The following is a 12,767-nucleotide window of genomic DNA, read 5'->3' on the forward strand; positions in this document are numbered from 1 at the left end:
CAATACTTCCTAGATGTGTGACCTTGGACAGGTCACTCAACCTATGTTTAGATTTCCTACCTGGGGGAAACATGAATTCTGGTAACAGATCTGTTGTTGAGGCTTTAACAAATGAAATAATGTATGCTCATTGCCCAGCACAGTAAACACTGAGTGAAGGAAATCTTAGAAATAGATGTGTTAGATGATGGGTGAGCAGGCTCTGCTCCTGTGAGATACTATTAATATCTCCCATTTTCGAGATGAAGGCATGGGAACCAAGAGAGACCCAGCAAGTTGCCAGGGACAGCCTGCTCTGTGTCCCAAGTCCATGTGTTGGATATTCTCACAGGCTGCCTTGAACTGCAGATCACTGGAAGTGAAGAAACACTCAGGAATAGACACAGGCGAACAGTGGCAGGTGGCCCAGCACACCCAGCATGTGCTTCCCCATCCTGGATGGGGAGCTCTCCCAGCCTGAGGATAGACAACCACACAGCGCCTCTGTGTGCATGTGTCTGTAGGCTAAAGGTGCTGAATTCCATTTTGCAAGACAAATGGTGTGGGGGGGAAGCACATCCCTGATCGCTCTTCTGATTTCACACATCCTATGGCCAACCTTGCATTCAACACAGCCATCCACTATGTATCCCAGCATGAGAAGCAAGAAACTGGTTCACTAACTTAGGCTTAGGAAATCTGATGTCCCTCTCTATCATCCTACATTTTCTTTTTTCCAATTTAAAGAAAAAGCTGGGGCGGGGAGCGGGGGGGGGGGGGGGGGGTAATGAATCAATCCAGTTGCTGAGTGATATCCAGACAAAGCCGCCAGCCCCTTGCCGGCGTTTGCCAGCTGGGGAAAGGCAGGGGCGGGGGCAGATTTGGATGCGTGTTAGGGCCCAGCCAGAGCTCTGGCCTGGGCTCTCCAAGGCCCCTCCCAAGAGTGAGCCCCGTTAGGATATCCCCCTCACCCCCCCCCGCACTCCCCCACTACTGCAGTGCCGAGTGGGGAGGCACCTCCCAGATCTGCAGGAACAATGGGCTGGGGAGGGGGCAGGTGCCTCTCAGAGCGCAGCAGAGGGCGGGGGCCGCGGCCCGAGACTGCAAGACTGCAAGCACCCGCCCGTGGGGGCTGCGCTGCCACTGGACTCAGTTTCCCCAGCTTTGAGGTCCCCGGCAGAGCTTTTCCTGGATGCATTTCCCTTACGTCCTAGGCATTTTAATTTCATCCTCGCCAGGCGGCTTCACCTGCCGCTCGCCGGAAGCCACCCGGCTACGCTCCCCTCCAGCGGCTGCTCCTGCTGAAAAGCCCCCGAGGTCAGGGGCGCGCGGCGCCTCCGTGCGCCCAACTTTCCCCACTTGGGACCCACGATCCCGGCCAGGCCGTCTCCTCCGCTGGCGAAACCATGATTTACAGCCCCGTGCTCGAGGCGCTGCTCCTCCTCTTCCCCCCGCCCCCGAGTCCTCTCCCGGTCCTTCCCCGGCACCCCCGCCCCATCTGAGCCCGAGCACGCTCCCCGCAGACAGCGGCCACGGCACATTAGCAGGATGCGAGCGTCCGTCCTCCGCACCGGGCGCCGCCGTCCTCTCCCCCGCCCCGAGCAGCGAGCGGACCGCGGAGCCCCCGCCGCTCCTCCCTCCCAGGCCCGCAGAATCCCTGGGGATGGGTGGGGCGGGCGGCGCGCTGCAGCCCAGCCGGAGCTGCACCCCCACTTCGCACGGACGGCCGACCCCGGGGGCGAGGGGCCGGCTCCAGACCCTCGGGTTGCCCCAGGCCCCCACCCCGCCTCGCTGAGTCACGGAAATGAGCGGCTGGGGCTGCCGGCCCTTCCCTCGGCTCAGGGCGCGGGGGTGCACCCGTGGGGAGGGGGTCTGCGCCCGGGTCGCGAGGGGCCCCGCAGGCGGCGCCCGCCCGGGCCGGGGGTGGCCGGGGCGCTCGGGCGGGGGCTGCGGTCCTCGCCGCAGTGTCCGCACCCCGGCCGGGAGCGCAGCACGTGACCGAAGGGCCGGAGGCGGCCCCCGGGACCCCCGCTCCGCCCCAATGGGGCAGATGTCCAGGGGCGCGCGCCCACTTTCCCGCGGCCCGCGGTGGGGGGCTTGCGGGGCGCGGGGCCGAGCGCGCTCACCCCTGCCCGGCCCGCCCGCCGCAGCCGCAGGACCCGCGACCCGCGCTCACCTCGGGGCCCCGCGTCGCCGCCGCCCGCCTCCTTGTCCGCCATGGTCGCGCAGCCCCCGCCCGCGAGAGGAACCTCCGGCGCAGCCCCCGAGCCCCTGCGGGTCCCCGTCCGCGTCCTCGGCGGCGCTCGGGCCGGGTCTGAGGCTCCGGGCAGCGGGAGCACTGCTGTGACGCGGCCGCCGCCGCAGCCCGGACTCCTCCCCGCGCTCCTCCCGGGCCCGCCCCGGCCCGGCCCGGCCCCGCCCCCAGGCGCACGCCCCGCCCACGGCCCCGCCCCAGGAGCTCGCCCCGCCCATGGCCCCGCCCCCAGGCACACGCCCCGCCCACGGCCCCGCCCCTGGCCCCGGCCCCGCCCCCAGACGCTAGCCCCGCCCCCCCGCCCCGCGGAGCCCGGCCTGCGGGGAAGGCCGGCGCGGGCCCCGCTCGGCGTCTGCCCGCCGCGTCTCTCCCGGTCCGGCCCCTCCTCCCCGGGGCTGGCCCCCGCGCCGGTCGCCGCCGAGGAGGGGGCGGGGCGGGGCGGGGCCGGGCGGCTCTCCAGGCGGACGCCGGCGCAGTGAAGGCGCAGGGCTGGGCGAGCGGCGGGGCCGGGGTTCAGGTCCCCTCCGCCCCCGCGCGCGTCCGCTCCTGCGGGGAGCCCGGGCCGAAGCCCCGCAGCCGGCGCCGCGCGCAGACCGCGCTCTCCCGAGGAACCCGCCCGGCCTCCACGGTGCGTTTCTCTCCCCCGGGGTCCCGGGAGGGCGGGCAAGGGCCACACCGGGGCGAGCCCGGAGCGCCGGGACTCCGCGGGATTCCACGCTGGCCGCGGAGGCTGCAGTCGCGCTTTTCCATATATGGGTTCCCAGCCCGGCCCTCGTGAGAAGTCTGAGAATAACGGCATTAATAATGCAGAGCTTCGGCGGCCAGTGATTCACCCTCCCTGTCCTCTGGCTCCGCGCCACGGGCACCTGTTCGCCACTGGCCGGGTGGCTTCTGGGGCCCGCTGTGCAAGGAGGCGATGAGGGTGGTGATGAGACCCTAAGGACCCCCGTTACTGGGCCTTCCGTTATGCCTGGCCCTCTGCTAGGTGCTTAAGAGCCTTATCTCATTTGCTCCGCATAACTCTCAGAGCTGGGGACTGGTGGTCCCCATTTTGCAGAGAAGGAAACAGGTTTAAGGGATTTCAGGGATGATCCTTAGAACAGACATATTAAGTAAGCGACCAAGCTGGGATAACGACCAGCTACCCCTCACACCCTGAGATGGGCCACAGCTCTCAAAGGGTGCAGAATAGAGGCTTCATCCTACAACCAGCTTATGGAGGAGGGGGAACAGGGTGCTGCCGGGAGAGCCCAGAGACCAGCCTCCGCCCAGAGAGTGATGGTAGGGTGATGAGTTAAAAGGATAAACTGGCTCTCTGTCTGCCTGAATTAAAAATCCACAACACGCAGTCTCTGGCTGTGCATGAGACCATGAGCTAATATTTAATCTCTCTGAGCCTCAATATCCTCATCTGTGAAATTGGGTAGGTGAGAACCCACTTCCTAAGAATGAAGAAGGCTAGATGAGCTGATGCACGTAGCATGCACTGCTTGGGGGTCTGGCACGTGGTAAGCAGTCCAAAAAGTATTAGATATTATTAAGTCACAGGCACCTTTTTACAGTGGACAATGGCCAGTTGTTCAGGACAGTGGGCAATGACAGACACTCCCAGGGTACAGAACACTGTTTTTCTGAGTGCCCCCCTACCAGGACTACTTGCCTGCTGAGACAATACCCCGCTATCTCAGAGGCAGACTCAAGACACCGCCCAAAGGCCAAGAGCACACAGCACCCAAATGCAGGCCGGAGAAAGGGTCTAGGCAGTCGCCCAAGTGACGAGACTAACCCTGCATCAACGCTCCTAGCTTGCCTTTCCAGGTCTGCTCCTGTATCCCTGCTGAGGGAGGCTGGCCAGGCTGAGGCCACATGGATTGAGGCAAAGAGGACAAGGACAGCCACCAGCATGTGTCCACTGAGCACCAGGGTCACACAGACTTGTACCTAACCAGTGAGGCCGGAAAGAGTTTTTTTATCTACCACAGTTCTGATTAAGTCTTCATTCAAAACCATGCTGGGCACCTACAAGAAAATCCCTAACTCTTCAGCTTAACGTTCAACACCTTTGACAACATGTCTCATCTGGCATCTCTCTCCCGAGAAGTCTTTCTTCCACCAGCCTTCCTTGGGCATGGTTACAGTCTCTGTCTCCACGTTGGATGCCCTCTTTGCCTCCCTGGTCTACCTGCCCACCTCCAGGCATCCTTCAGGGCCCCAGTCGGAGGCCCCCACGCTACCTCCCAGTCTCCCATAGTAATCTACACACTCACACGTCTTTATTTTTCTCCTCCTTCTACCCCACTGCGTGGGCAGCTCAGCACTCAGAAGCCTCTTCTGTCTATCTGCAGACATGCCCACCTTCACATCCAGGGCCTGACCTTCCTCTGGGGCTGCAGACCTCGTGAGAGTCTCCCAGGGCAGCTCCCGGGCCCTTCCCATCCTGCCAAAGCCAGCTCATCCTCTGCCGCCCTCCCTCCTGACTGCAGGATCCCTGTAAAGGCAGCATTGCCCACAAGCCACCGAGCCACACACCAGGGCATCGGCTCTCACTCCTATTTGTGTCTGTCTGAATTTGGTCAATCTCCAAGGCAAGCGCTGTCCATCTGCCTGTGGACGATTCCTCCTCCACCTTCACTTGTCCACATTCCATCGTGTCTCACTGCCTGTGTGTCTACAGGGCCACCTCGCTGGTCTCTCGTCCCTGTCCCAGCTGTCTGTCCATTTACTGTGAATCTGGTCTGCCCTGCCTACCCACCTCGCTGCTCCATCTCCCCTCACCCCTCATGACTTCTTTCAATCCCTCACACCCACCTCTGTCTCTTGTATGCCAGGATTCCAAATGCCTTAAAATGTGTTTGATGTTTGGACCACTTCGCCCTCATTCTGACACCAGCAGCCACCTGGAGAACTCGGAATGAACCTCTCCACTCCAGGAAGCTTTTCCTCCCCCGTCACCCCCATCCTGGCTTGTGTGCCCATCCTTAGTGTCCTCAAGGCACCCTGTCCCTCTCCATCAGGCTCCTGGCCCCCAGCATTAAGACATTGGCCTTGGCAGCCTGTCAGAACCAGCAGGAACTCCGCAGTCCCCACCTTCCTGCCACCTACGGTGGGAAGGCCTGAGGGCCATCTGCCCTCTCGCTGACACCCAGCTGCAGTGACATGAGGGCACGTGAGGACGATGGGGAATGACATGTGGGCCCTATGCTGCGGGCAGAGAGCAGAAGACAGTTTTGATTTTCAGGGAGCAGGAAGGGCAGTGCACACTCCGCCTGGGGTTTATCCTCAGGGCTTTACCAATTATCACACTAATTAGAAATAGCCCTGGTGAGCACACATTCAGCCAGCCGGGGGCCTAGGTGGGCGACTGCATGCCTGGCCTCACCTACTTCTCATGGCAGTCCTCGCTGTTTTATGGCAGAGCAGATGGAAGCACACAAAGGTCGAGACACCTGTGCAGGCTTCCTCTGACCACAAACAGCATGGCCTGTCCCTGTCACTATAGAGGGAAGGGCTCCCACTATCCCTCCTTGATGCCCATAGTTTCCTCACCAATAGCAGCATAAGATCTCATCACTCCTCTGCTACCAGGTCCTATGTGAATTGGCCTCCTGATGCCTCTTGATTCTAGCTCCTTCCACTCTCCCGTCCCTCACGCCCAAACACACATGCCATCCATGAGAACATGCCAAATCTCACCCCACCTCAGGGCCTGTGCTATAGGTAGCCTGCCTGGGACACAGTCCCCAAGACATGCACAAGGCTCGCTCCCTCACTCACTTTGGGAAATGCCATGCCCCCCCCCCCCAGCTGGTTCTAAGACTGCTATCTCATCCCCACTGGAAAGTGAGCTCCGTGAGAGTAGGATCTTGGACTATGCTGCTCACCTCTCTATCCCCAGGTCTAGAACTGTGCCCAGTGCATGGCAGGTGCCCAATAAATGCTTGACAGTGGTCGGACTGGTTCCATCAGTGAAACAGGAGCACAACAGGCTTCATCCAGCTGGGAGGACCAAGTCCACCGCGAGGACATCACACTGATTCCTGGCGGCTCGCATGGTCATTTCAGAGCACATCCATCCTCATGGGGAGGGGGTCACTCTGCAGCAAGTCCCCTACAGCCCCCCTCCAATCTCCCCCTTCACAGTACTCCATGTGGACCCCCTTCAGCACAGTCCGTAGGATCTCTTCTCTACCTTCAGGACGAGAGAGACCCAGGCTGTGGTCTGTGGTGGTGAGCAGCGAGAACATCCCCACTTCCACTCATACCAACCTCAGTCCATCTCAGCTGGTCATTTGAGTCCCCAAAAGGGGCCCAGCCCAGAGCCAAGTCACCAACTTCCAGTACCCTCGTGCTGGTCACTCCAGCCACGTGGGGCTATCCTCACATCTCCAAAACACCAACACCTCCCTGGAAGCACATTCTCCACTCCTTTTCCCAGTAAATCTTTCTCCTCCTCTAGGTCACACCTTAGATGTCATTTCTTCCAGGAAACCACTTGGCTCTCCAAGACAGCATGAGGCCCCAACTCTGTCCTCTGAGCCTGACTCCCCATGCCCTGCTATCACACTGCTATCACAGCTCTAGGTCACTATTAGTATTAACCCATTGTATAGATGACAAATGGAGCCCCAGAAAGGTGCAGCTGAGAAGCTGCAGAGCTGAGACTGGGACTCAGGTCTTTCCAGTGTCAGGTGGTCCATCTCCCCCTCCAGCTGCCAGCTTCCCACAGTTGGCCATGTCCACAACTGTAGCCCCCAGACCATGGCACAGTGCCTGGAGCAGAGTTAAATCTAAAAAGGAAGAGCCCCTCAGCCTCAGGCCCTCACCTGACTCATTTTCTCTGAGCTCCTCTTCCCCCACCCACAGATACTCCCTACAACAGTCCCCTCCTTATCCTGCAGGCCCCACACAAAGATGGACCCTCTTCCCCTCCTGATGCATCTGCCACTGAGGCTGCTGATCCTGAGGATGCAGCAAGAGAGGACAGGGCAAGTGCAACACAAGCAAGTAGAGTGGAGAAGAGTGTGGGGTCACATGGAGTCAGACCAATGTCCAAATCTGGCTGAGTCATTCCCTGCCCTCGTCAAGTGACCCGAGGACACACCCGTCTGGGTCTATTTCTTCATTGTAGAAGAGGTTGATAATCATAGGCAGGATAAATATGCGAGATAATATATGTAAAACACTCAGCATAGGGTTGGGCTACATATGCCACAGTAAATAGGACTTATTTAATTTGCAAAATGGGACCACAAAAATGCCTATTCCTTGTGTATCATAAATTACAGAATGGATCTAGGCAAACAATTGGGGGGTAGGTAAAAGACACATGGAAGATATGGGGGTGAGTGGCTTTTTAAAAAAATGTTTATCCAAAGAAAGGTTTATTTTTTTTAAGATTTTATTTATTCATGAAAACCCAGAGAGAGAGGCAGAGACATAGGCAGAGGGAGAAGTAGGGAGCCCTCCCTCACAGGGAGCCCGATGTGGGACTTGATTCCTGAACCCAGGATAACACCCTGAGCCTAAGGCAGACACTCAACCACTGAGCCACCCAGGTGTCCCACAAAAAAAAAGTTTTCTTTAATTTTGAGAAACACTGATACTAATCCAAATCTGAGCTTCTATGCAGGAAGCCTCCAGTAAAAGCTGCTTTGGATCTTTATGACACGCCACCAGAATTTTATCTCTAAAGTGAATATCATAAAAGTGCCTCCTTTATAACAGGATCAAGATTCAGATGAGCTAAGGCAACACGAAAGCTTAAGGGAGGGCCACCAGGGTGGTTCAGTCGGTTGATTTCGAGTCAGGTCAAGATCCTGGGATCAAGCCCTGCTTCGGCTCCATGCTGAGCAGGGAGTCTGCTTGAGGATTTCCCTCCCTCTCTGTCTCTGCTCCCCCCCACCCACTCATGAGCACACACATGCTCTCTCTCACTCTCTCTCTCTCAGATAATTAAATAAGTCTTTAAAAAAAAAAAAAAACTTAAGGGAAATCCCAGGCAATAGGTCATATACATCTTAAAAATCCAAACTCAGAGCTCAATCGTGGTATCCAGTTTATACATCCTTTTCCCTTAGATTTCCACCCCATCTGGTGTGAATCAGCCTCTCCGTTAGCATTCCAAAACACACTTCACATACACAACATGGGTTGCCACATGATTCTTCCCGGAGAAACATTCGACTTCCACAGGAAATTATTTCTCAAAATAGCACAATCACTCAGGCCTGCAATGTAAACTTGAGGAATGCCTGCTCAGGTAATGAAGGGTCATCCAAATATTTTTTTCCAAGTATTTCAAACAGCAGAGCAAACGTCTGTGGCCACTCTCACAGCAGTAGTCTCAGCTCTGGCTCTGCAAGCTCCTGGGGCTCCTAATGAGATGGGATGTTCTGGAAGCCACATATGAAGGAGGACAATGCAGAGTGAGATGAGAGACGGGGTCAGAGAAGGAAAACTGGAATGATCGCGTGGCCAGGAGAGCTATCTATATTGCAAGAGCTGCAACTAACTGTAGATTGATAGAGCCAGAAGGTTTCGTGTTACAGAGAAAAATTACTTCTTGCATCTTCTCGAGCTTGTAGCCCAGTGCCTGGCTCACAATAGGTGCTTGATACATGTTTCTTGAAGAAATGAATGAGTGGCCAAGCAAATAAATAATGGAGTGGCAACAGGGGCTCGAAGGAAGAGGCTAAATCTCTTGTTCAAAGCCATACAATTATGGTCAACCCCCTGCTTCTCAGCTCCGTTGGGCTCTCAGTGTCCCCCCTGCCAAAGGCCCAGCAGGAGGCTAACTGCATTTGATTGCTGATGACTGCCTGCCAGGGACACCGAGAAAGTACTCAGGGGCCCTTTCTAGCTCTGCGGAAATGAATACGGCGATGACTAGTGATGTCTGGCCCCTGCAGAGTGCAGGCTGAGGCATCTCTGTGATGCTGACCCCCAGGATCCCTTCCCTCCACCTTTCTAGAATTATATCCCAGGCAAAGAGAGCATTCTGCCCCAGGCAAAGATAAATCTGAGCAGATCCAGCCACCTGTAGTCTCAAATGCCTGGGAAAGTCCTTGAAAAAAAATCAAATCTCTCCTACCTTGGTGCTGCCTGGTTACCTGCCATCCTAGAGTGGCCTGTCTGGATGGTTCTACTCCACCACAGAACATCGGCACACCCCACATACATGTGCGAGGCTATGCTGCACCCCCTGGTCTGCACCGTTGTGTGTCTTCCTCCTGGTGAAAGGTCCCTGGTCACAGCATTTGCATGGAGAATAGAGGAAGGCAGCACCGGGCTGAGGGAAAGGTGACTTGTTGTTAGGTCACCAGGTTCTTGAGCTCAGGCTTGTGAGAGCTTGTCTCTGGGTCTCACCCATAAAGTGGAGAGGGACCATTAAGTCTTCGCTAAGAGCCCATGAAAAGATGTCCTTCACTTCTGAAAGCCATAGACTAAGGAAGAATGATTTGATAAGGACTTTAATCATGAGATCCATTCACTCCTTCCATAGATATGTACAAGGTTTTACTATGTACCAGGCACTATGTTCTAAGCTTGGAGGAAGCCAAACAGCCAAAACTTATATTCTTGGCCAGAAAGACTCTGCTTTTATTCTGGGGAAAGGGTAGCCACCGACCACCCCCACCATACAGTTCCAAGCTTTCAGCATCCTAAAACCCAGCTGAAGGCCCTTAGAACCCAGACTGAGAATCAAACTCCCAAGTCTCCATTGGTTAGCAACTAAACAAAATGGTGGCTTTCTTGTGGGTGCCCTTGGCAGAGGTGGCCAGGCCATGTCAGGAAGTGGGTTGTGAATGGTGGGGCAAGGGAAGGCTCTGGCATCAGGCAGGGTGCCCCGGGCAAGTTAACCAGCGTCCTCAGAAAGCCTGCCTCTCTCTGGAGAGAGAACAATGAATGGACACAGTGCCCTAGAGTGCTCAGACAGTCCACTCAGAGCAGAGCTACCCACACGGCAGGTGGGCCTGGCACGAGCAGAGCCACTGCACCCAGGCTGCCAGCCCACCTGCACCTCCCCTAGGCCTGGCCCCAGAGGCCTGCCCATCCTCACTCCCTTTACTGCAACATCCCACCTCCATTTGCTTGTGATGGATTTCCATCCTGGATGGTGCTCCAGGCCATCCGGGAACAAAGTAGAGGCATCTTGACCAAAGCGAGATGATGGGGGAGTGTGGGTTCTTCAAGGACTTTGGGATTCAGGAAAAATAATAGAAATATCTTCAAAATTCTGTCTCCTCCCCTGTGACTTTGGCCTTTTTCCTCGCTAACAAATGTATGATGAGCCTCACTTCTCTCAAGGGCCACCACCATCACACTGGCACAGACCAGCCCCTTCATCTCTCCTCAGCTTTCCGGGCCCTCCAGCTACCATCTTGGGCCTCCTTCAGCTCATCCCAAGGGACACCCGGGAAGGTGGTCAAGATCGACTTCTCTGCTCATAATCTTCCAAAGATTCCCCACTAGAATTCGGATCAACCCAAACTCGTTTCTAGGCCTACCAGGCCCTGTAGGATGGGGCCCTATCCACCTGCTGGCTATATCCCACTCACACACCCAGTCTCATCTCACCACTCCTGGGCCTCCAGTAACCCACATGACACATTTACAATTAGAACAAGGAACGCCTTCCTCAAGACACTTCTAACCACCGGAAACCAACATAATATCCTGACTTAGTCAAAATAACTCACCCATTTTATCTTCTAGAAAATGGAGGTGTAAAAAAAAAAAAGGCAAAAAACCATGTAGGTCCACGATGTCTAAGATATCCCCCCAGGATTGAACAGTTCACAACCTGAACAAGTGTACCCAGTAACTTGACACTACTCTGTCTCCTGTGATTCTTTAGCAGGTCCAGTTCTTCCTGCCTCATCGTTTGCTGACCTCCGTCCTCACCTCTGCCCCTGCTTAATATCATCCAACTGAATCACCTTAAAAATCAGCGCCCTGGGGAGGCCTTCTCTGGCCCCCTCTGAGCCTTTCCCCACTAGGCTGTGGCCTTCTTGTGGGCACTCGTAATAATGAACATATATTAAGTACTTGCTGTGTGCCAGACATTGCTCTGTTATTTCTATTGCCCTATTTGATCTTCACAGCAATGTAGAGGAAGGATCATTGTCCCCATTCTACAGACAAGGAGACTGAGGCCTTCCATAATTCCCCAAGGAGTAAGTGGCAGGGTCAGAATTTGTACCTGGGCAGTGTGATCCGAGGACAATGTCCCAGTCTATCTATCCTGCACGCCATGGAGAGCAGTGCAGGACTGTGTCCTGGCACCTAGCCTGGCACCTACCACGTAGCAAGGCCTCAAGAAATGTGTTGACTGAATGAACAAGTCACCCAATTAGAATGCAGAATTGCAGTTTACAAAGCACCCTGACATCTCTTCTCTTGATTGACTCATAAAGTACTTGGAGAAGTGTCACTATTCCTGACTTTTTTAAGATAAGAACATTGGAGGCCCAGTGAGATTATAAGCAGCCTTGGCCTGAGGGCCCAACTCTAAGCAGCTGCTTTAAGCCATTTGTTTCTTTCAGATCTACTGTTTGGTTTAAAATTTTCATGTACATTCTGCATTCTATCCCATGATACATCTGCATCTGTATTTTGTTCTTGTTTTTGTTTTTTCACTCTCTCCCCTACGTTGTACCTCTCACCCTATGACTTATTCACTGCATCACTGGAAGCCCGGACCTCCCACAGGCCTTCCTCCCATTTTGCCCAAACCCTCATCGCCATTTGTATTTGTTTTCTAAGCAGAACTAACATCTTAGATATCTATTACTTGCCTTTGAAAAACCTATGTTGCTGTGGCAAGTTTCAAGCATCCACGAAAGTAGAAAGAATGATATAATGAATCCCTAGGTACCCAACATCCAAGCTAACCCAATTTTTAAAATCCAACTCATTAAGTGACGTGGGCCATCCCAGGAAGCCATCAGAGTAGCTGTCATTCACGCATTATGTGTAAATATGCACATCTAATTTCCATGGCCCTCCCTCTGAAGCACAAACGAATACTGGCCCATATTTCAGATGTGGACATTGAGGGTAGTAAGGTCGGGTCACTTGCCTGAAGCCTTAGAGCTAGAAGGAGCGGAGCCAGGAGTCACCTAGACTGGCCAACTTCACCATCTGGAGGTGAAATACTGCTCCGTAGACAGGCATAACCAAAGTTCAAGGCAGAACTTGACCAGTACCCGGGCATGTAAAATTTATAAGGAAAATGCTGTGGGCCTCACCTGCACTCTGTCCCCTTCATCAGAAACCAAGGTCCTAAAGGACAGAGGGCCAGGAGCAAAAAGGTTAAGGTGCATGAGTTTGGGAGTCAGGTTAGCCTTGGGTTTGAATTCTAGCCCCATCCCTTCCTAGCTCTACAGTCTTAGGTGAGTTACCGACCTTCTCGGCTTCACCTGTAAAAGAGGGTTGATAAACCCCATATCCTAGAGCCTCTGGTGCATTCCATCAGATAAATGCCTCACCCACCTTCCTCAACAAAGGAAGCTTCTCATCAACGCTGGTCACT

General features: G+C 55.0%; 1 protein-coding gene across 7 annotated transcripts in view; it reads right to left on the reverse strand.

Moving 5' to 3' along the window:
* HSPA12A (heat shock protein family A (Hsp70) member 12A) overlaps positions 1 to 12,767 on the reverse strand; it is a 161,126-nt gene that overhangs the window by 63,505 nt on the left and 84,854 nt on the right. Inside the window, exon 1 of one of the 7 annotated variants that reach the window (XM_072740195.1) lies at positions 2,156 to 2,353. The exons of 5 other annotated variants lie outside the window; for them this stretch is intronic. In XM_072740195.1, the coding sequence (XP_072596296.1) occupies positions 2,156 to 2,198 (43 nt within the window). In that variant the 5' untranslated portion in view covers positions 2,199 to 2,353. Of the gene's footprint in view, positions 1 to 2,155; positions 2,354 to 12,767 lie in introns of those variants that run through there. One more of the 7 variants, XM_072740194.1, reaches the window with a different exon arrangement.

The sequence above is a fragment of the Vulpes vulpes genome, chromosome 15, assembly GCF_048418805.1.
Source record: "Vulpes vulpes isolate BD-2025 chromosome 15, VulVul3, whole genome shotgun sequence".
In the NCBI taxonomy this organism is placed as follows: Eukaryota; Metazoa; Chordata; class Mammalia; order Carnivora; family Canidae; genus Vulpes; species Vulpes vulpes.